General features: G+C 39.0%; 1 protein-coding gene across 6 annotated transcripts in view; it reads left to right on the top strand.

Moving 5' to 3' along the window:
• DPYD (dihydropyrimidine dehydrogenase) overlaps nt 1–20,710 on the top strand; it is a 2,813,802-nt gene that overhangs the window by 1,606,984 nt on the left and 1,186,108 nt on the right. For all 6 annotated transcript variants that reach the window (XM_073593091.1, XM_073593089.1, XM_073593090.1 and 3 more), the window contains 2 exons: nt 6,935–7,119; nt 16,040–16,255. In XM_073593091.1, the coding sequence (XP_073449192.1) occupies nt 6,935–7,119; nt 16,040–16,255 (401 nt within the window). The remainder of the gene's footprint in view (nt 1–6,934; nt 7,120–16,039; nt 16,256–20,710) is intronic.

Here is a 20,710-nt window from a genome sequence, read left to right as displayed (position 1 = left end):
AGTGCCATCTGCCAGTGCCAACCAGTTCCACCTGTCAGTGCCTGCCAGTGCCACCTCCGAAAAAAAATTGGCCTAAAATATCAGCCGCAAAAATCAGCATGATATATCGGCCATCGGCCGCCCCAGTTTCTAAATATTGGCATCGGCCAGAGAAAAACCCATATCGGTCGACCTCTATAGACCTCTATATAAGTGAAGACAGTTGCCCTGTGTAACGCAATGGCCGCCTCTGTGGCAGCCGTGGACTTTTTTCTATATCTGCTGGCCTGGGGCTGCTCTCAGTCTTTTCCGACTTATCACAGATTGATACAGACATCCGTCCCTCCCTCCCTCACCCCCGGCTTGGTCATTGAAATGGCTCTGACTGCCACTCAGGCCTCTGCTCGACATCTATTGCTTGGAAAGTTGGACAGCTGAGCTATTGCTGGAAAATATATTTGTGTTGTATGTTATAATATCTTCTTCACTTTGTGTGGAAGTTATTCAGTCTCTCAGGCATACCAGTCCATGATGCCCATATAAATATAGCCTAGAGAATGTACATCTTTCTATATTGCAATGTATTGCAATATATCTGTTGTGGCCATATTTTGATCTTGATGAAAACAACCTATACAGTATAGGCTGTTTTCATAAAGATCAAAATATGGCCACAACAGATGTATTGCAATACACTGCAAATAGGAAGATGTACATTCTCTAGGCTATATTTATATGGGCATGGAGTGAAGCTGAATTATCTCAAGAGCTGTTTCACACTGCCATCTGGCCGCGTTATCGGTAAAGCGCCACTAGTTTTAGTGGCGCTTTACCATCGTTTTAACTGTGCTATTAGCCTGCAAGCGGGGTGCTTTTAACTCCCGCTAGCAGTTGAAGAAAGGGTTAAATGCGACTGTGTATTGCCGATGCCAAAGCGCCCCCCCCCTGAAAAAAGTTCTGCGGATGCCCATGTACCTTAGAAGGAAAAAAACCCGCAGGTATGTTCTAGCTATAGGCCTATCTCATTGCTTAACATAGATGTTAAAGTGGTTGTAAAGACAGAAGTTTTTTTTTTACCCTACTGCATTTTATGCAGCTCACAAACTTCATTCAGCGCCTTTTGAAGGCTCTTGTACCTACTCTATGTACTATCAAGTTGTGCATTGACAGAGCAGACCGAATACCCAAACCTAAGTTTCTCCCTGATAGTGCCCTCAGGGATACTTTGTCATGTATACATTATTTTCATGTCAAGGAAAGGGTCATGGCAGCTGCCAAACAAAATCCAGTTATACCAGATAAAATTAATGGTATTTCTCTATATATATATATTTCCCAACAGACTGCACTTAACATAAATAAGCTATCTCCACCAACCAAAGTTCTGTGAAACAGCAATGTCATTTACAGATGGCGTTTTCCTACAAAATTACTCGTTACATGGAATGGTAAAATGGTCCCCATCTGTAGTGTGGAAAAGGGCATCCAATTGTTCAAACAATGGCAATTGCTCCCTATGGATGCTCAACCTCCTGCTCCATCCCCTTTGGAGAGACTGGAAACAGAATGGACTTGAGCCCCACTACCAGCTTCTTTGCTTGAACTCTGCCTCTCCATTGGCAATGCAAATCTGTTTCCAGGGTGAGGCTCAGAGCTCACTGGTTTCCTGTGCTTATTTTGTGCTTTGCACTTTGCATTTTTCCATTCCCCCACCATACTACAGCAGTTTAAGCTGCCCATTATACTTGCTTTTTGGCGGGGTTTTTTAAAAAAATGTTATGTTTTCTTTTTTATTGTTTGTTTCTTTACCCAATGTTTCTATATAAACCTCTCAATGGATGTTACAGTGCTGAACACCTATATTCTGAAGATTTCCAACCTCCTTTCCATCTGAGATGCAACCAGCGCTCTTCTTCACTCAGGGTTACATCGCCTGGACATTGTTACTTTCCTGAACCAGGAAAGTAAGAGAAAAGTCAGGACACCTTATCTGCATACTTATCCTGGGTTAGCGAGTTAAATATTAAAGCAAGAAGGTCAGTACGACATCTGCAAAACAAGTATTTGAAGAATAAAAAGTAAAAAATATCAGAGGAGAGTTGGACTATGCACATTATTATTTTAGGATTTATAGTTACTGAAAATTGCTGAAACGGGTAAAAAAAGGGAAAATATATAGAGTTATTAGCTATTTTTTATTGTGCATTTTTCCTATTATCACATACGTGAAAGTGCCTGCCTCATTCAGCTGTGAGTGTAAATTTCAGCTTAAGCTTTGTGAATAGCAGGATTTTTTTAAGCAAAGCAGATAAGTATAAACAAGTAAATATGGGTAAGAGCCTACATCTTTATCTGGATATGAAAATACAAATGTAAAGATAAAGAGGTCTGGGGAACCCAAAAATTGAATAAGAAACACAGGGCAGCCTTGTTGTTTTGAAATTTGAAGGCTCAGGCCGGAACATTTTTTTAAAGGATGTTTTTTCTCTGACTCCTTTTCAACCCAGGACACAATCAAGTAAATATACATCCTTTTCAGCAGACGGTTTGCAAGTGGATTTAACTGATGGCTATCTACTTGATGTGTTCACACATTCCTTGGTCTGATGTTTTTTCAATGGCTAATTGGATGTCATTAGTGGATATCTGGCAAGCAAAATATTAGTCATTGCAAATATTATTAAATCAGAGTCTAGAAAAACAGATACCTTTTTAATGAGTCTATCATAAGATCCATAAGCAGAGGCCAGAATTCCCATCCATATCCCTGTCTGAGTTTAACAGCAGGTCACAAAATCCAGTCAAAATGTATGAATTTATCAATTATGGTATGATAAAGCCACATTGATATTAAGAAAAGATCCAGATGTATCATAAAAGACTGGTTACAGAGATACCATGCACCCCTGTCTTTCGAGGTACAGAAGGCAGATGGGGAACATTACTACTTCTTGGTGAGGCACATATTAAGTGTATATCATATGTGGTCTTATTTGAAGAGTAATTTTATGCTGGACAATAAATATGGGTTATTATTTTGTAGCATGTGATCATAAGGAAATATTGGTACAGTTTGGAAAACTATAGCTGAAAGAGTCGGCTGATTACCATTAAACACACTCCCACCTCTCAGACCCTTTGATTTGTCATGTTATTTCAGTAAACTTCCTCCTCAAATGCCACAAAAAGCTTTTGCAATGACAGCTTGATAGCTAGCTCTCCATTTTCCAACAAAATTATATTTTTACACTCTACATTTGCTTTTGACTCTCAGTGTAATTATCCATCTTTTGCATGTTATTTCTTGAATTATGCACATTGTTCTCTTGTATATTATATAAGATGCACATATGCCAAGAGTCATTCTAAAGGCTAACGATTCTGAAACATCAGGTTGGACATATGCTGCATTGAATTGGAACCACATTCATTTATTGTTGCCTATTTTTTCAATTTTTTTGTAATATTATTTTCTTCAAATAGTTGACCCGCATCATTTTTCTTGTCTTTTTATTAAATGAGTAATGAAAATCATTAAGCATTATCTCTAATGCCCTAAACCAAAACTTAAAGTGGAATTGAAGGATTTTGAAAAAACATGCGAGCAGGCAGGCCATTTATTGCAGAAGAGACATGCAATGTCTCTTCCTTAATAAAATACACCCACCTGCCTGCTTGCAGTCTTCTGCAGCATGTAAACTGAGCTGTGCATTGCCAAAACAACCACTGTGTGGCAAGATGACTGACACCGGTGCATGTGCAGGAATTACATCATCCCATGAAAATGCCTAAACACTGGCACCCAGGGAGAAGATGCCTATGCTGGCGAGAGACCACATGTGCATCTCGGATAGGTAGAGATGAGGTAAATATAATATCTGTAGTTCAGTTTTAAAGGAGCACTTATATTTTTTAACCACTTTCATATTCCTGTCTGGTGTGACTTCCTGTAATACTGTGTATTACAGATGTTTCTTAAAAGTTAGAATTGTTACAGAAGATATTGTGAAAGGTGCATTAGAAAAAAGAAAAAAAGGAAAAAAGAAGGGAGAAGGTTTGGGACTTTGAGGCCAAATAAATGTGTCTCCATCCCCAATAATGAAAAATCTGAGAGAACAGGGCTTGGGACATTACATGAAACATGCAGCCATGGAGACATCTCAGCATATTACTGCGGTACTGTTTGGTAAATAAACCAACAAAAGTGACCATATTTCTAAACATAATACCGTAATAACCAATCATAGTAAAATGGAAAAATTTTATTCCTCAACATAGTACATACTGGCATAATAACATAATCGCATAGTAACACAACGGTAACATAGTAAAAACACATCTTCAACGCATTTTGTGGCTACAATGCCACTCTTCAGGAGCAGATGCAGAACAGATATCTATGAAATGTTAAAGGAAATATTAAATTAGGTAGTTCTATAGGGAAATAGTTAATATAGAGGAATGCATCTCTCACTCATACTTACAAAACATTCTGGGCATGGGTATAGAGAACTGGGGTAAACCGGGAGAATCACCGGCCCCGGGAGCTGAGGCGGTGATCCCCACCACATCAATAGAAGAACCGCTGGGAAAGGACAGTTCAGGGACGATTCCCCATGGATAAGAAAATGTAGTCTGTGTCACACAGAGCATAACCAATCTATAGGAAATTATAAAATTGGGTAAAAAATATAATAGTATAGGGTATATAATATAGTAGTTAACAATATGGTATAATTAATATGATAATATATCTACCTGGTAATTTTAAATTATTATATTTTTATATTGTTTTTTTATATTTTTAAACCACCCATGCAGGGGTGCAGGGGAGGAACTATAGATTGATGAAAGATAAGATGAAATATCACTATTACCTGTAATAGCCTAATATGGACTATCAGGTCCAAATGGTGTACACTGTCTGCAGGATAGTAGTCCCAGAGGATGACTACTAGGGTGTGTTGGAGCACAAAATACTCCAACATAGATGGGGGTGACCGCCAAAGTCACGCTGGGATCAATAGAGGGAAGGCGCCAACAGCCGAGCAACATAAGGCATTCGTCAGCCGGCTAACACATCACCTCGTGTGTATATCTCATCACGCCGGCGCGTGCGACGTCACTGGTGATGACACAATGCACACAGCGTAGGAGGCGTGACATCGATCAGCAACAGGATGCCTGCCTCCACCCCCACATAAACGAAGAGGGGAGGGGAAAGGGAGGACTCCTAGAGTTGATTGCAGCTCCCGGGCCAATAAAAATAACATCAGCCAGACGCACAGCTCAGCAGCCCCACCACTGATGACGCAATACCCACATGTAAGGGAGGAGAAGAAATTATATAGGAGGATCCGAGAAGAATACATCCGGACCCGGTCTATACTTCTCTGTGATATGTCTGAAGTCTGACCTGTATATAAATGTCTGAAATAACCAACATAATAGAATTAAAGAATACCTGAAATAATGTACACATTGTATGACACCAAATAACATATATTAAAGGTGGGTGCATGTTTCCATCCCCAAGATGGCATTATAAAAAAGAAAAAAAGAAAGAAAAAGGTTTGGTAAATAAACCAACAATAGTGACCATATTTCTAAACATAATAACGTAATAACCATATCATAGTAAAATGGAAAAACTTTATTCCTCAACAGTACATACTGGCATAATAACATAATCACATAGTAAAAACACATCCAACTGATTGCTGTGTATCTCCATAATAAAACATACTATTAATTGGTATGATCCCAATGTGGACATATTACTGGTAACAGTCATAAGTAATATGCAGGGGGGAGCATCTAATAGCTCGACGTGTTTCGTAGCTACAATGCCACTCTTCAGGAGCAGATGCAGAAGAGATATCTATGAAATGTTAAAGGAAATATTAAATTCGGTAGTTCTATAGAGAAATATTTAATATAGAGGAATGAATCTCTCACTCGTACTCACAAAACATTCTGGGCATGGGCATAGAGAACTGGGGGTTAACCGGGAGAATCACCGGCCCCGGGAGCTGAGGCGGTGATCCCCACCACATCGATAGAATAACCGCTGGGAAAGGACAGTCCAACACATTGGATGACACTAAATAACAACATATATTAAAGGTGGGTGCATGTTTCCATCCCCAATATGGCATTAGAAAAAAGGAAGAAAAAGGTTTGGGACTTTGTATGAGGCCAAATAAATGTGTCTCCATCCCCAATAATGAAAAATCTGAGAGAACAGGGTTTGGAACTTTACATGAAACATGCAGCCAGAGAGAAATCTCAGCATGTTACTGCGGTAAATTTTGGTAAATAAACCAACAATAGTGACCATATTTCTAAACATAATAATGTAATAACCAATCATAGTAAAAATGGAAAAACTTTATTCCTGTGAATGGTGCATGTTTCTGTCATAACATATAGTGGCAACTGTTGTGTGTGTCTAAAGGGTTAACTATGGATTTAACCAACCCCAGTGTTAATCAGTCTCTGTCTGCAGGAACCTTTTGTATCACAACATATAATTTTTTTGTGCAGGATTAGGCTGAGAGTGCAATCATCACAACAAAGTAAGAAACAGTTGAATATTAGAAGTGCTGACCATAATTTAAAAAAACATGGAGCACTAATAATCATTCACTTTAAAATAAACCATTATTTATTAAAAATAATTATACTTTTTATTAGCAGAAACATGTCACAAATTCAATGACGAGGTATAAAACTGATACATCATTATAGCCAGTTATAGCTTCATTACTCCCAGTAAAAGTTGTCATTGGAGGCAGCGGTTTGATACTGTAGTAGTTTGGGCCACCCAATCCAATCAGCTATGGTCTTCTAATCATGATGACAAACACAGCCAGCCACCTGCTGTTTACCAAAATGTTGAGGTAATTTTTTTTAAGCATGAAAATTCTTATTGTTTTTCTATCATATTTTTCAGTTGTTGAAGCCATGGAACCAATCAAGTTTAACAGATGGGGTTTACCTGATATTAACTCAGAGACAATGCAAACCAGCGAGCCCGGTGTATTTGCTGGAGGGGATATTGGAGGCTTGGCAAATACAACTGTTGAATCAGTAAATGATGGAAAACAAGCATCTTGGTACATTCACAAATATATACAGGTATGTCAACCTTTCTAATTCCCTGTTCAGGTAAAGAGGGATTTGTTTTTCTGTAATGAAAATTTACATAATTTTCCCCCTTTTTTTATTGCATTACCACCCATATCTAATCTCACCTGTACACTATTGTTTGCCAAGAAAAAAACAAATGTTCCACAATGTGCTTTATTAAAGATACAAATGAATATCGATATCTTTGTTGGGTTCAATGTCCTTTTGCATGAAGTGCAATCTACAGTTTAGAGATGCGTAAATGCCACACATAAACACCATATTATTTTTATGGTTAGCATTTACTAAAATAAAAACAAGAGTTGACATGTTAAACAATATAAAAACATGCTCATGCTGGAGTACAAGAGTATACAAGATGCATACTGTACATATTACAGTGTGCATTATAAATGTTATCTCTTGATGTAACTTTATAGAATTATAGCTTTTTCTGTGGTACCTAGGTCCATTTGAGCATCTCCGCACTCTCAGACAATGAGATTGATTTGTTAAAGGCACATACACTGTTCACTTTGCAAGGGAAGTTGCACTTTCCAATGGAATTTTTCCCAGAGCTTAGTGAGTGAGGTAAAGTTCTGCTGACTTTCCATCATCCAGTCATGTGCCAGAAAATATGTTTTTTTTCCCAATCATTTTAATTGAAACATTTTCAGTAAAAAAGTAAAACTAAGCAGGTATACTGACTACAAATAATATATGTTAGTTATGTACCAGAATAAAAAAATTCTTAACATAAAAAAAAAGAAAAACAACATACTGTATTATCAATATGAATTATGCTCTGCTCCAAGCTCATAAGAGTCTGGACTGGTACACAATGAAGGTATACCATCTCCTGTCCAATCATGTGTCATATCTCCTACCAATAGCTTGTCACAGGGGGGATGTTTTTTTTTTCTTCTTGCGCATAATTGTATGTATTCTTTACAAAATGGGATTTCCTTGCATGCTGTAAGCTTGGGGGAAATTTCTTCCCCTGCAAAGTTAACACACTATTTCCTTAAAGTAAATCAACCAAAATGTGGCCTCCAAAACATTTTCTATAGAGTAGTGAAGAACCAGTATTAGCTGAGACTTATCTCAGCTGAGGTTGAGATTTGTTTGTTTTTGGCCCTGCTGTCAGGTCATCATCAGATTTGATGTTTTTCAGATCATTTACATTGTTACAAAGTCATGTTAAAAAAAAGACTCAAGTATATCTAGTTCAAAGAATATCTACAGCTCTGGACAGATTTTGGAAATGTGGCATAATTGAATGTCTTTTCCAGAGATTCATTGTTCTTCTCCTTCCGTAAAAAGGCCTAATATTAAACAACTGCATCGCTGTTCAATTAATGGTTAGAGGATAATCACTGATATCCCTGACATAAAGGTGTTATGAAATCTTTTGAATATCACCACAGAATGTATATAGTGTCTTTCCAATGTTTACATAAAATATAAGATGTTTTGAGAGTAGACACTGAAGAACATCTCTAACACTATTTAGGCAGCCCATAAATTACTATTGTTTTTTTTTTTGTTCAATCAGCAGGTTGAAAAAAAAACAACACTTGATTGCCCATCCACAGATGTAAGGTGGATGGGGGAAACCTCTCCCCTGAGCAATTGTATTCTGACAGTGTCAGAATACACTGATTAGCATTACAGGCTATAGCCGGTGGTACTGATCGAGTGGAAGTTTTTCAAAATGGTGGTTCTACAGAAGTCAGAAGTGTAGAACCACCCTTTCCATACATGGATCAAAATTTGGCTGGTCCCTCTCCAGCCAAATTTAAATTCATATATGTCTGACTTTAGGCATTTGACTAATCAATATGACTGAAGGCCCGTACACACGATTGGACTTTTTGACAACAAACATGCAAATTAGCTGTTTTGGAGCAACATCCGACCGTGCGTACGCTCCATCGGACAAACTTTTTCTGTTTCAATCGGACTTTTGTTGGCTGTGCGAACGGACAAACTTTTCTGCAACAAAAGTCCGATGGAGCAAAGTCCGATCGTGTGTACACAAAAGCATCGGATTTTTGTACAAACTACAGTACGCGGCCGCGAGAATGTTTCCAGCGTGAACCCATCATGCTGGTTCTCGGCGATAGGGTACTGTACATCTCGCGCTGGCTGCAATAGGAAAAACACATTTTCCTATTACGGCAAGCGCGAGAGGGAATTCCCCTCCGGGGGCATACCAGGCCCTTAGGTCTGGTATGGATTTTAAGGGGAACCCTCCCCCAAAGCACCCACCCCCCATGTTAAGGGCATGCGGCCTGGTACGGCTCAGGAGGGCTCGCTCGTCCCCACCCCCTTTCTTGACCGGCCAGGCTGCATGCTCGGATAAGGGTCTGGTATGGATTTTGGGGGGACCCCCACACTGTTTTTTCGGCGTAGGGGGTTCCCCTTAAAATCCAGATCAGATCTAAGGGCCTGGTATGCCCCTGGAAGGGAATCCATGCCATTTTTTTATTTAAAATTTGGCGTGGAGTTCCCCCTCATGATTCATACCAAACGCATTGGCGGGGATCCAAGTGGGATCCCCGCACCAGTGTGAACCCGGCTCACAAGGTGTCAATCTCGCCAATAAAAGTGGCGAGATTGACACAATATCAGACAACAATACAGAAGTTGACCAAAGGGTGGTGGTAAAGAGCTGAAAACCACATGATTTGGTGAAAGTTGGCTGGAAAAGTCCTGCCAACTGTATGCAAGACAAACTTATGGCCAACGCCCTTTGTACAAAAATCCAAGGGAAAGTTTGTACAAAGTGCTATCATGTGTATGGGGCTTAAGATACTGGTTTCCATCATCTACTCATGTGCAAGGCCTTATGTAAGTTGGCCATACATGGATTGAAATTCAGCCAAGAATACATTTTGATCCATGTATAGGCAGAGGTTGTATAGAAGTCAGTCTTCTGATCGACTTCTGTACAACAGGCCTGTCAGATTTTCCTTGATCGATCAGCCCCACAGAATAGAATAGCTCAGTGGGGAGGATTAGATGATAACATCAAATCCACTGCTGTGTGGATGGGGGAATGTACCTGCTGGTTGAATGGAAAAAAATAAATCATTTATGGGCTGCCTTAGAAATAGATAAGATGGCATAATGGAGACATTGGTGACATGGCAACATTCACTGGCACTGGCATCAAAACAAAGCTGAGGTTGGTGCAAAATTGACCTGGAAACGTACAGTTAAACTATAGCAAAGTCTTGCTTCAGTGTGCTTTGTATATTATATTGCTCCTCTTGCTCCTTTAAATTCTAGCATTAATGTGCTATTTTTTTTCTTTTGCTTATACCTTTTAGCAAACAGTAAATCTGTCTGGCAACCCATGTCACCTCCTTGCTACATTAAGCTATTTAACCATTTATACGCCACCTTAAAATCCTAGTTACCGTATTTATCGGCGTATAACACGCACCGGCGTATAACACGCACCCCAATTTAGGAGGGAATTTTAAGGAAAAAAAAACTTTTAGGAGGGAAGTTGAAGGGAAAAAAACTTACATTTAAATGCCCATCATTGCAGCCTTCTCAGTGCAGCCTTGCCCCAGTGCAGCCATGTCAGTGCAGCCATGTCAGTGCAGCCTTGTCAGTGCAGCCTTGTCAGTGCAGCCATGTCAGTGCAGCCATGTCAGTGCAGCCTTCCCCAGTGCAGCCTTGTCAGTGCAGCCATGTCAGTGCAGCCATGTCAGTGCAGCCTTCCCCAGTGCAGCCTTGTCAGTGCAGCCTTCCCCAGTGCAGCCTTGCCCCAGTGCAGCCTTCGATCAACGGTCCCTGCTTCCTGGGCTTCAAAATCGCTGACCGCGATTTGAAAATGGCGCCGCCGGCGCCGAAATACACAGAGCCGGTCCTCGGCTCTTTCCGGCGGCTCTCGTTTACTTTCGGCTCCACTCGTAGTCCCGAGCGGAGCTATCCGAGTAGGTTCGGATAGCTCCGCTCGGGACTACGAGTGGAGCCGAAAGTAAACGAGAGCCGCCAGAAAGAGCCGAGGACCGGCTCTGTGTATTTCGGCGCCGGCGGCGCCATTTTCAAATCGCGGTCGGCGATTTTGAAATTTTGACAGCTCGGGATCGCAGGATAACACGCACCTGCGACTTTCCCCTGATTTTAAGGGGAAAAAAGTGCGTGTTATACGCCGATAAATACGGTATATGGTGGTCATGGCGGTAATGCATTTTAAGTCACCAACACTAAACATGTACATAACATATAAAGCAGAATTACTAATCTACTGTAAATATTGTTCTGGGTCATGGGTATAGAAATTATTAAAGGCATTGAATTAACATTAACAGGAGGTATCAGGGCCCTCTGATCCCTCCTGTATTGATTTGTATTGTAAGTGTATTGTCTGCCCACATGTTGTAAAGTGCTGCGCAAGCTGTTGGTGCTATATAAATCCTGAATAATAATAATAATAACATGAAAACCAGACAACTGTCATTCTCAGAAGATGTCAGCAATAGCAGACCCTTTGTATTTTTCACTACAGGTATCTTTAAATCAGTTAGAACTCTTATAACACTGTAGAAGCACTAAATTATCCAAGACCAATATCAGTGCTACAAGTAAATAGTATGGCAAACAGTGAAAAAAAATATAGGTGCCACCAGTAAACAGTGAAAAAAGGATTAAACCCAACACAGGACAGCTTTTTATTTTCTGTTATGGAGAGCTTTTTTTTTCCGTTGGAAATACTTTCCAGTTTTGTACTAATTTATGTTTTAAGATGCCATCCAACATTTTTAAGATGCAATCCAACACATTTCATTTGTCCTACAGAGGGACAAATGAAATTTGTGTAAATAGACACACATTTGCTTTCATTTATAAACAGATGTCCATCTAAAGATTTTCAGACATGAGTTAACATAGAAAATAAGCTTATTAATGACTTAATGTGCTAGAATTCACAGCAGCGGATTCAATGTTATCATATGGACTAGAAGCAAGTGGCAAACAGTTTTGGAAGCCATTTTAATACTTTGTGTGTTCATCTGTCAGTTTTCTCTAGTCTCTAGTCATGAAGAAAAGGTTAGGAGTACAAAAAATGGAAAGAAGGATAGTGTTACTAGAGGGGAATCATGATATATTGAGCTTTACCCAAGCCGCATCCATGTGATGTTCATTTTCACTTATTCAGTTTGCTAATACTACACATGACCTATACAAATATTGCTTAACCAGTCACTTAAGGTTATCCCTGCCGGTCTTGGTCAGAGTCAAGAGCTATTTGGTTTTCCACTTTGATTGCAATACTCTGTTTTAAAGCAGGATTCTAGGCAGATAAAATATATTTAAAATAATGTAACTCTGAATTAATTAACACATTATTAAATGTACTTTTAAATGAAAGCAATGCAAGTACCTGAATTGTACCTAGTATTAGCCTCCTGCAGTTCCTGTACAGCAGAACTGGAGTGTGAGACAATAAAGGCACAAGGAAACAATCAGTTCATATGCTGATAAAAACATGCTGATAAGAGGAGAAGGCAGAATGACCAGAGATGACATCATCAGATTATAATTCTGGCTTGCACTGTTACAATTCGAGCAGTGTATGGCCCTGCCAGCATTTGTTCAATCAACTTTTGTTGAAAGAGCCTTTTCAAAAGCTAGCAGTTGAATGGTGACTGCATCCAATCAGATACAGGCACTGTTCAAGTATTCTGACAGCCTGGCAGGGAGCATTCATCCATAGATGTAGAAACCCAGCTTTACAGGGGATACAGCCATGACTGCCCATGCACTGACTTATAAGACATTTCTGCACAGTTTTTACTCTCTTGCAATGTTCTGGTGCCATGCATGGGACTGTGTAGGCATTCTTTAAGACTGACATTTTAGTGACTTTTTTTTATATAACCATTATACAGAGGTATAGGGAGAGCAGCACTAAAAGCACTTGTATTGGTAAAACCTAGTCTGCTTTCTTTGTCCACTATTGGTCAGAGCCTTCAGTTCACCACTTCTATGTGATCACTATGATTTTGAATTTGTAGCAAGAGATATACAAATAAACTGCCCCTGAATCTCTCTTACTCTTACTTTTTCACGCAAGAAGATTGAAAAACAACTGTTGAACTTATTCATTCATTTCTTGTAATTTATTATTTATAGTGACACTTTTCACTGGGTGTTAAAGAAATTTCTTTTCATGATAAAATTAATATTTTTCATGACACTATTATTATTTTTATGTATAAGTAGAGGGTCATAGGCATTATGCTGCTCTGACCCATTATTTTACACAATTTATATTAGCGCCGCTATCTCTATCTGTACACGTGTGAGAGGTATAGTTTTGGGATTCTTATCAGTATATGATTTTGAATTGCAATTGAATGGGCACAGACATAAGATGTGTGTGTTTTGGGGTAATAATTGCATTATGCTGGGGAAAGTGAAGAATAGGAAGAGTGTAAGTAACACAAATATTTAAAAAATGGGCTTGCATTCCAAATAGACACCAGGCCTGAAATGTTACCTAACACCCTAGCATTTTAGAGAAGACAGCAGTGTCTTTGAGAATTTATGGGCATGTTTAGTTACCTGGTGGCTGCTTTACTTTAAACAGAGTGTGGGTGTAATCCAAATTTGTAGTACTGTATTACATTTAGTTGTTCCCTAATGCAAAATCATGTTTACTTTAGTGTGCTTATTTAAACATATTCAGAAACTGAGATGTGAACTGGGTTGCTTTGAACAGCTTAGATGTTTTCTAGCCTCAATCAGGTTTTTATTGGTTTTGTGTTATAATTGCAAAAGGCAAAACCTCATAAGAGGATGCGCTGTATAAAAAAAGAACTTTTTGCCGTGTGGAATAGGAGACTTATTGCAATTCTCTGTGACATGGGTGGACTTGAGATACCTGGTTATAAAGAACTTTTATTAATAGTACATTATAATATGCCATAGTATGAAGACTTTTCTGCTATAAACGTTGGATTATATTATATGCTAGGAATAATGGTTAAACTTTAATATAGGCTAATATATTTTAATGTAACTGAACACAATAAGTCCCCATATCAGAATCATTGCAGAGTCTAAGCTACTAAGAAAACAATGTCTCTTAAAGTGAAAATAAAGTCCACTTTTTAACTTATACCCACATGTAAGACTATAATAAGGCTTACCTGTAGGTACAGTGATTATCTTCTAAGCTTGCTCTGTTTAGGAGATATTCACATGGGATACAGCCGGTGATGTCACCGGCACATGTGTTCTGAAAAGACGGTATATGCGGGAGTGACATCATCGCAGCTCCGGCTATTCATACAGCCGGAACCCATGGACCTGGAAGGAAGACCGGATGAAGATGAAAGCCCCGGGGAGCTGTGACAGTGCTGCACTGGAGAGCTCTGAATGCAAGAACTAGTACATTATGACTTAAACCTGCAGGGGGCCTGATTTTTTATTTTTTTTGTGGTGGTGGTTTACTACCACCCTCTATCTACTAAACATCCTCTATCCACTAATAATCTTCTACCCTACATTATCCCACCATTCTATTTTTCTGTCGGAGCCAAGCATCCAAACCCTTCATTATTTTCTCCTGTCCCTAACATGACATGATCAGGCCAGACAATTGGCCTTTCAGATGTAAGCACTATATCATAATACAAACAAGAGGAGCTCACTTGCTCCCCCATACCTGGAAGCATCAGGTATTTCCCTATGGCTGTAACAGAGCAGTGGCAAAGAATGACTATGGTGAATATCAGGGCTGGAGGGTTGTTCTTTCAAGAGAACCTCTTTGCCCATTCAGGAGAAAAAGAGACAAGTGAGTGTCTTAAAGGTGATCCCTCTACTGATATCCTTGACTATATCTAAAACAATAGCTACCTATAAAGCATTGCTTTCATAGCAGACTGATAGAGGTGCTTAACTGTGAATGTATTGATTGTACCTACAATTTGGCATATGCTCTGTAAATTAACACATAGCCACTACCTAGTAACCTTTTGTGTTTCTGGGCCCATTTTACATGGCAAACGCAGACCACAGAAAAACGTTTGTTGATAATGTAGGGTGCAGTAAATGCATTGAAGTACAACAATAAACATAAACACAGAAAATGCATTGAAAAGACTTTTAAAAATATGTTTTGAAAGCACCATAAAATTGTCTTCTACAATTAGGTTACATGATCTTGTTGTCCTTGTTCCTATTGCAAAAGATGCAACTTAGGATGCCCTAGTTGGTAACAATATGCAGTCACTAGGAAGAGATTTACAAAACACTCACAGGCACAGCATTAAGTACTATGCTGTCCTTCAACATCTACAGATAGAGGGAGAGGTGTAGAGGCACTGCTGTAACTCTGACAATGGAAGAAGCAACATTGCTGTCATTTTAAGGTGGTAACACTGAATACAGCCTATTGGAACTGTTACCTAGGTTTCTTGCCTAGTATATCAGAGTAATAACAAAGGGTAAAGTACATTAAGATCAGTATTGAGGTAAGGTTTTCTAAAAGAAAAAAAAAGCAGCTATGATTTCTAATTTGCTATTGCTATCAAATACCAATTGTAATGTAAAACAAAACAAAACATAGTCACATAGTTGCTGAGATAACTGCATGTTACATTTTATTTTCTTCTAAGACGTGGCAGAGTTAATTTAGTATTCAATAGTCTAATGAATTTGTGCAGATTATTTAGTGTGAATAATCCAGTGAGGTGAAAGTCAATTATGATAATTAATTATATCCCTGGTGGATGAAGCTATCAAATACATAGATGTCCACTTCACAGACTTAATGCAATTGCATCAAATGTTAGGCTAATTAACCTACCGATCAAGTTAATGTTTTTTTTTATTATCATTATTTTTTACTTAATCTCAAATTATAAAATTAACATTATCTTTTATTGTTGTAACTTTTTAATAGGAATTACACGGAATATCAGTTGGTGGTAAACCACAGTTGCCTTTGTTCTATACACCGATTGATATAGTGGATATCAGTGTGGAAATGGCTGGACTTAAGTTCCTTAACCCATTTGGACTAGCAAGTGCGCCACCCACTACGAGTGCTCCAATGATCCGCAGAGCCTTTGAAGCAGGATGGGGATTTGCGTTGACAAAAACATTTTCCTTGGAAAAGGTATGGTCCATTTGATTTTTTTAAGATGAAGATAACCAATGTGTTTTTACCAGGGGATTAGCTAAAAATCTTTGTTTATAAAGCACTTTCCTAAAGATGAGGTAGATAGCACACTTTCTCTACTGCTTTTTGCCTTTGTTGACTAATTACTAGTCATGCTTGTATATTTGTTGGTTTAGTAGGACACACACTTTTAATTAATGGTACATGTTCCACAGGTGGGAGAGGGGGCTTCTGACAGGTTCAGGAATACGTATTGCTGAAGTAAATCATAATCCGTAGTACTAATAGAAGTAGTAGTAGTAGTAATAGAACGGATAAAATTAATATTTTTAGTTATTTCAAAAGGATTGCTTGGAAAACATTTAGACACAATTAGGACTTAATCTTAATTAATATATACATGTTAAAAAGTACTTGGTAAACAATGACGCTCACTATGAAGGACTTCGTAGACATGCCTATAATAACAGGAGGCATAATCTAATAAAGCTGAGAAACATTGATTTAGAAGTTGCCTATTAAACCCTTTGTTTGATGTACCAGATGCAAATAACTAAAAGAACACTGTTAAGATATATGTATGCTTTAAAAAATATAACTTTTTTCTTTTCATTTTGTCTGATGTATTTGGCAGAAATATGTATGTATACCCAGATGTTCCATGTCTGTTTAAAGTTAAAATTAGGCTTCACTGGAGCTAGCACTTGCTCTGTAAGTGGATGCATGGCAGCTACTGACACTTTGGTGGGCTTATATCAGAAAGTGGGTGGTGTTGAAGAATAGATAGGCATAGTTTACAGCTTTTCAGTGCTTTGTAGAACCTTGCCGTTTCACAATACGCTCTGTGGCAAAAGCACTATAAATAAACAGTGCTGCTTACAGGCACCAATGTACTGCCTTTTGTTCTTTAACACTGCTCTTGGAACCTTCCTAAACAAAGATTCCCCTTATCTATGGTGACCTTTGCATGGCTTCCCATATCATTTACACTTTCCAACCAAAATATTTTAAGGAGAGTTAATACTATCAAAAATGTAGGTATTTAATACCATGCAATAAGTCATCACCTGGAAAGTTGGCTACTTAGCTGAATAATCAGACTATATTAATAGCTACATGACCTTTAGCCCCTGTTCACACAGAATCTGACTTTGAAATTGTGTAACTTCACTTGAAATCGCACAAATCCACAGGTCAGTGCGACTTCAGGTGCAACTTGGCTGACTTCAGGCACAGAGGTCTATTCAAGTCACACCTGAAATTGCAAAAAATAGTGCAGGAATCTTTTTTTTCAAATCAGTGTGGTACCACAAAGCCAGCATTGCACCAATTTGAACAGTTCCATTGCCGACAATAGACATAGACCTATCAAATCGCATGACAAGTCGCACTGGCGTGAAGGGGGCTTATTGTAAAAAAAAAAAACAGTGTGCCCTCTGTTGATTTCCCTGTGTCTACAGAATGTTTGCACTAACCTTTCTTATGCTATTACTGGTAACTAGAATTTGGCGAGACCGACTTCAACAACTCTATTCAGAAGTTTATAGCAGAAGTTTGTTTCAATGCCCAGCCATCCACTGACATAGACTCAACAGTCAATTAGATTGTGACTGCTGCCAAATCAGCATTTTAATGAACCCACATGCTCCTTGGCAACTAAGAATAATGTGCTAACACTGACATACCTTTTACTAATGATGGAAGACTTCTGATTGGTATAACTGATTGGTAGTTCCATACTAGGAACTTTATTAACTCATTTTTGTTAAGAATTGAAGGTGTTTCCCCATAGCAACCAATTGGATTCAAATATTAAGAAAAAGTTAAAAAAAAAGACATTCAAGTAAAGTCTGCTCATCGGTGGCTAAAAGGAAAGGAAATCCAGCTCTTCAAGTAGAGAGTTGGCTTTCCATGTTAAAAAATATATGCAGCAGCACTTAACCGCTTCAGCCCCAGAAGATTTTACCCCCTTCCTGACCAGAGCACTTTTTACAATTTGGCACTGCATCGATTTACCTGACAATTGCACAATCGTTTGACGTTGTGCCCAAAAGAAATTTGTGTCCTTTTTTTCCCCACAAATAGAGCTTTCTTTTGGAGGTATTTGATCACCTCTGAGGTTTTTATTTTTTGCACTATAAACAAAAAAGAGCAACAATTTTGAAAATAAAACAATATTTTTTACTTTTTGCTCTAATAAATATCCCCCATTTAAAAAAAAAAAAAACAAATTTCTTCATCAGTTTAGGCCAATATATATTCTTCTACATATTTTTGGTAAAAAAATTGCAATAAGCCTATATTGATTGGTTTGTGCAAAAGTTATAGCGTCTGCATACTATGGCAAAGATTTATGGCATTTTTTTTTACTAGCAATGGCGGTGATCTGCAATTTTTAGCAGTACTACGACATTGCTATGGACAGATCAGAGACTTTTGACACTTTTTTGGGACCATTGGCATTTATACAGAGATCAGTGCTATAAAAATGCACTGATTACTGTGTAAATGTCCCTGTCAGGGTAGGGGTTAACACTAGCGGGCGATCAAGCGGTTAATTGTGTGTTCCTTCACTGTGTTCTAACTGTATGGTGATAGGATTGACTAGGAGAGGAGCCATATAATTTTTCCTACTTAGTGGGAAAAAAATGATATGGCTCCTCTCCTCTGGCAGCACAGGGATTTGTGTGTCTACACACACAAATCCCTGTGCTGGCGCTCGTGCACGCGATCGTGCATGGCCAGTGGCAATCGTGCCTGCCGACCACATGTATTGGGTTCCCTGCACGCCCTCTGGTGGCCAAAAAAGGGTAGGATGTACCCATATGGGATTTTGCATAGGAGAGCCATTGTGCCGCAGTATATCTGCGTGACACGGTCAGCAAGTGGTTAAATAACTGAAGCAAAACTTTTTTTATTCCTTTTGGATAACATAAGTAAGGGTTATCACCCCTGTCAGGATTTTTTGTCCCATTGGGGAGATTTTCCTGCACTTCCTGTTCCATAATCAAAACAGTAAGTGAAAGGAAATTCCTTCAAAATGAAGGAATCCCTTGTTGTCACTTGAGTCACGAGAACTGCTGTCCCAATTGGAGAGTTTCTTTTACTTTTACTTTCAATGATCACAGTAAACATAACAAATAAAGAGCGTATATCTCCCCGATGGAGACACAGACAGAAAAAAGCCCTCACAACTATTCTAATCCCTATAACTAAAGCCTTTAGTTATATTTTAATTATAAAAGCATCTGCATCTTTAGTTTTCTTAGTTCCATTGCAAAGTCCCACAAATACCTAAATCATGGGTGCTCAACCTGTGGCCCTCCAGCTATTGCAGAATTATAAGTCCCATCATGCCTCTGCTTTTGGGCGTCATGCTTGTAACTGTCAGCCTAGCAATGCCTCATGAGATTTGTAGTTTTGCAACAGCTGGAGGGCCACAGGTTGAGCACCCATGACCTAAATAATATATAAAATATTTTCCCACACAGATACCCAACACCACCAGTAACCTGTTTGAAGAGCTATCTAACACCAAAAACGCTATCACATATACAGTATATCACAAAAGTGAGTACACCCCTCGCATTTTTGTAAATATTTTATTATATGTTTTCCTGAAGAGATTACACTTTGCTACAATGTAAAGTAGTGAGTGTACAGCTCACTGTACTCACAAAAGTGAGTACACCCCTAAGTGAAAATGTCCAAATTGGGCCCAAAGTGTCAATATTTTGTGTGGCCACCATTGTTTTCCAGCACTGCCTTAACCCTCTTGGGCATGGAGTTCACCAGAGCTTCACAGGTTGCCACTGGAGTCCTCTTCCACTCCTCCATGACGACATCACAGAGCTGGTGGATATTCAAGACCTTGCACTCCTCCACCTTCCGTTTGAGGATGCCCAACAGATGATCAATAGGGTTTAGGTCTGGAGACATGCTTGGCCAGTCCATCACCTTTACCCTTAGTTTCTTTAGCAAGGCAGTGGTTGTCTTGGAGGTGTGTTTGGGGTCGTTATCATGTTGGAATACTGCCCTGCAGCCCAGTCTCTGAAGGGAGGGGATCATGCTCTGCTTCAATATATCACAGTACATGTTAGCATTCATGATTCCCTCAATTAACTGTAGCTCCCCGGTGCCGGCAGCACTCATGCAGCCCCAGACCATGACACTTTCACCACCATGCTTGACTGTAGGCAAAACACACTTGTCTTGTACTCCTAACCTGGTTGCCGCCACACACTTGACACCATCTGAACCAAATAAGTTTAACTTGGTTTCATCAGACCACAGGACATAGTTTCAGTAATCCATGCCCTTAGTCTGCTTGTCATCCTCAAACTGTTTGTGGGCTTTCTTAGACGTTATGTTTTGAAGAGGCTTCCTTCTGGGATGGCAGCCATGCAGTCCAATTTGATGCAGCATGCGGCGTATGGTCTGAGCACTGACAGG

The sequence above is a fragment of the Aquarana catesbeiana genome, linkage group LG07 (assembly GCF_042186555.1).
Source record: "Aquarana catesbeiana isolate 2022-GZ linkage group LG07, ASM4218655v1, whole genome shotgun sequence".
Lineage (NCBI taxonomy): Eukaryota > Metazoa > Chordata > Amphibia > Anura > Ranidae > Aquarana > Aquarana catesbeiana.
This window is presented reverse-complemented; position numbering and strand designations above follow the sequence as displayed.